Source organism: Propithecus coquereli, unplaced genomic scaffold (assembly GCF_000956105.1).
Source record: "Propithecus coquereli isolate 6110/MARCELLA unplaced genomic scaffold, Pcoq_1.0 Scaffold79, whole genome shotgun sequence".
Taxonomy (NCBI): Eukaryota; Metazoa; Chordata; class Mammalia; order Primates; family Indriidae; genus Propithecus; species Propithecus coquereli.
The window spans coordinates 181745-183370 of record NW_012154062.1 but is presented as its reverse complement, the minus strand read 5'-3'; the positions used below and the strand labels follow the sequence as shown (position 1 = coordinate 183370).

The window sequence follows — 1626 nt, the reverse complement described above, 5'->3', positions numbered from 1 at the left end:
TAGAACACTTTCAGCAGGATAACATTAAATCAGTTATCCTGAATTCGAGAGCTTCTCAGGTGGAATTTCTATCATTTGAGGGATCCTTTTATGTCACGTAAGGATCCTTGGGGAAAATGAACTGCGCATGTTTATTTATTCAAAAAGGGCAATGGCCTATTCTTAGTTATTTAGTAGCTGTGCTAACCAACAAACTCTGACTTTTCAAGGAAAAAAGAAAGAAGAAAGTTCAGCATAAGAAGAAATGTACATTTGGAAGTTCATTTATAGGAATTCCCAATTTTTTCAAGAAAAGAAGAGTCTGAAAATCATAATCCTGAGAAATAACATGATACACTGGTATATCAAACATACCAAGTAGCAGCTTACACCGGATTTCTGTACAGACCAGAGGAAGTAGGCAGGCAATAACAAAATTTTCCAACCATTTTTGGAAAAAATTTATGAGAAATACTGAAAATTAAGAAAAGTCTATCCATTAATATACTTATTTATTAGAACTGAACAAAGATTGTATATCAGCTGGATAAATCTAGTTCTTAAAATACCTGTGTTCTGCAGGAGCACAGCCTGAGAATCTGCTCTGTAATTTATATATAACTTCAAATACTGCTAAAAAATATAAAATTTTGATTATTCTACCAGATTTATTGGTGGTTATTGTTCACTCACCTTTTCCTTATTTTAATCTAATGTTAAAAATATACAATTGCCCCACATATTTTAGCTTTCTCACAAATCTAGAAATAAAATGTAAAATTTTGGCTTAATTGCACCTATTGTATTCAATAAATTCCAAAACATTCTAAATAGCAGATATAACTTTATGTAAAGAAATAACATTATCAAGTATAACAGGTGAGGACTATATACATAAAGAACATTTAAAGTATTGTACATACACTATTAGTAGGAGAATGGTATCCATAAAGTTGAAGACGCTGACATAGAGCACAAAGGGCCAAATGAAGTGTCATATTTCAGAATGAACCCAAGTATAGCAAAAGAAAAAAAGAAAAAGATGACAAAATAATCAATTAGGAAGGGCAAATCATTATGCTACATTCTATATAGAGCACACACACAATACAAGTGGGATAAATGTTAAAGATGAGTAGCAAAGTTTTAAAAATCTCATACAATTAAACATTAAATGAATTTGTGCTCCTTTTAACCGTTTTCACATAAACTTCTGATAGAACTATCGCTTTGAGTTCCTCTTAAGTATGCAGTTTTATTTAGACATGCTTCGGCAGTTCTACACGGCATGGGGGAAAGTCTAGATGTAGCAGCATGGCAGTGGAAATGGTATGAGAAACCTGCACTGCAATCCTGTCTGCTGTTATCCGTGCTGTCACATTAAGCACGTTAAGTAACCTCTCTGAAACTGCTTTCTCACCTGCAAAACAGATACTTACCTGGGAGAACTGTAATGAAGGCTAAATGGGAGTAACATTTATAATGAACATAGCACAGATTAGAACATAGTAAGTGTCCCAAGAAATGTTATGTTCATTTACCCCTTTCTTTCTGAAACACAGTTTTATTTTGGTAAGTATTTTTAAATTTAGTTTTGATTTAATTTGATTTAGGCATGTTAATATTCAGGTTAAAGTAGCTATGTGG

General features: G+C 32.5%; 1 protein-coding gene across 1 annotated transcript in view; it reads right to left on the bottom strand.

Moving 5' to 3' along the window:
* Positions 1-1626, bottom strand: part of MICU3 (mitochondrial calcium uptake family, member 3) — a 135029-nt gene that overhangs the window by 74448 nt on the left and 58955 nt on the right. The window contains exon 7 of the mRNA XM_012662901.1: positions 903-941. Coding sequence (XP_012518355.1) covers positions 903-941 — 39 coding nt within the window. The remainder of the gene's footprint in view (positions 1-902; positions 942-1626) is intronic.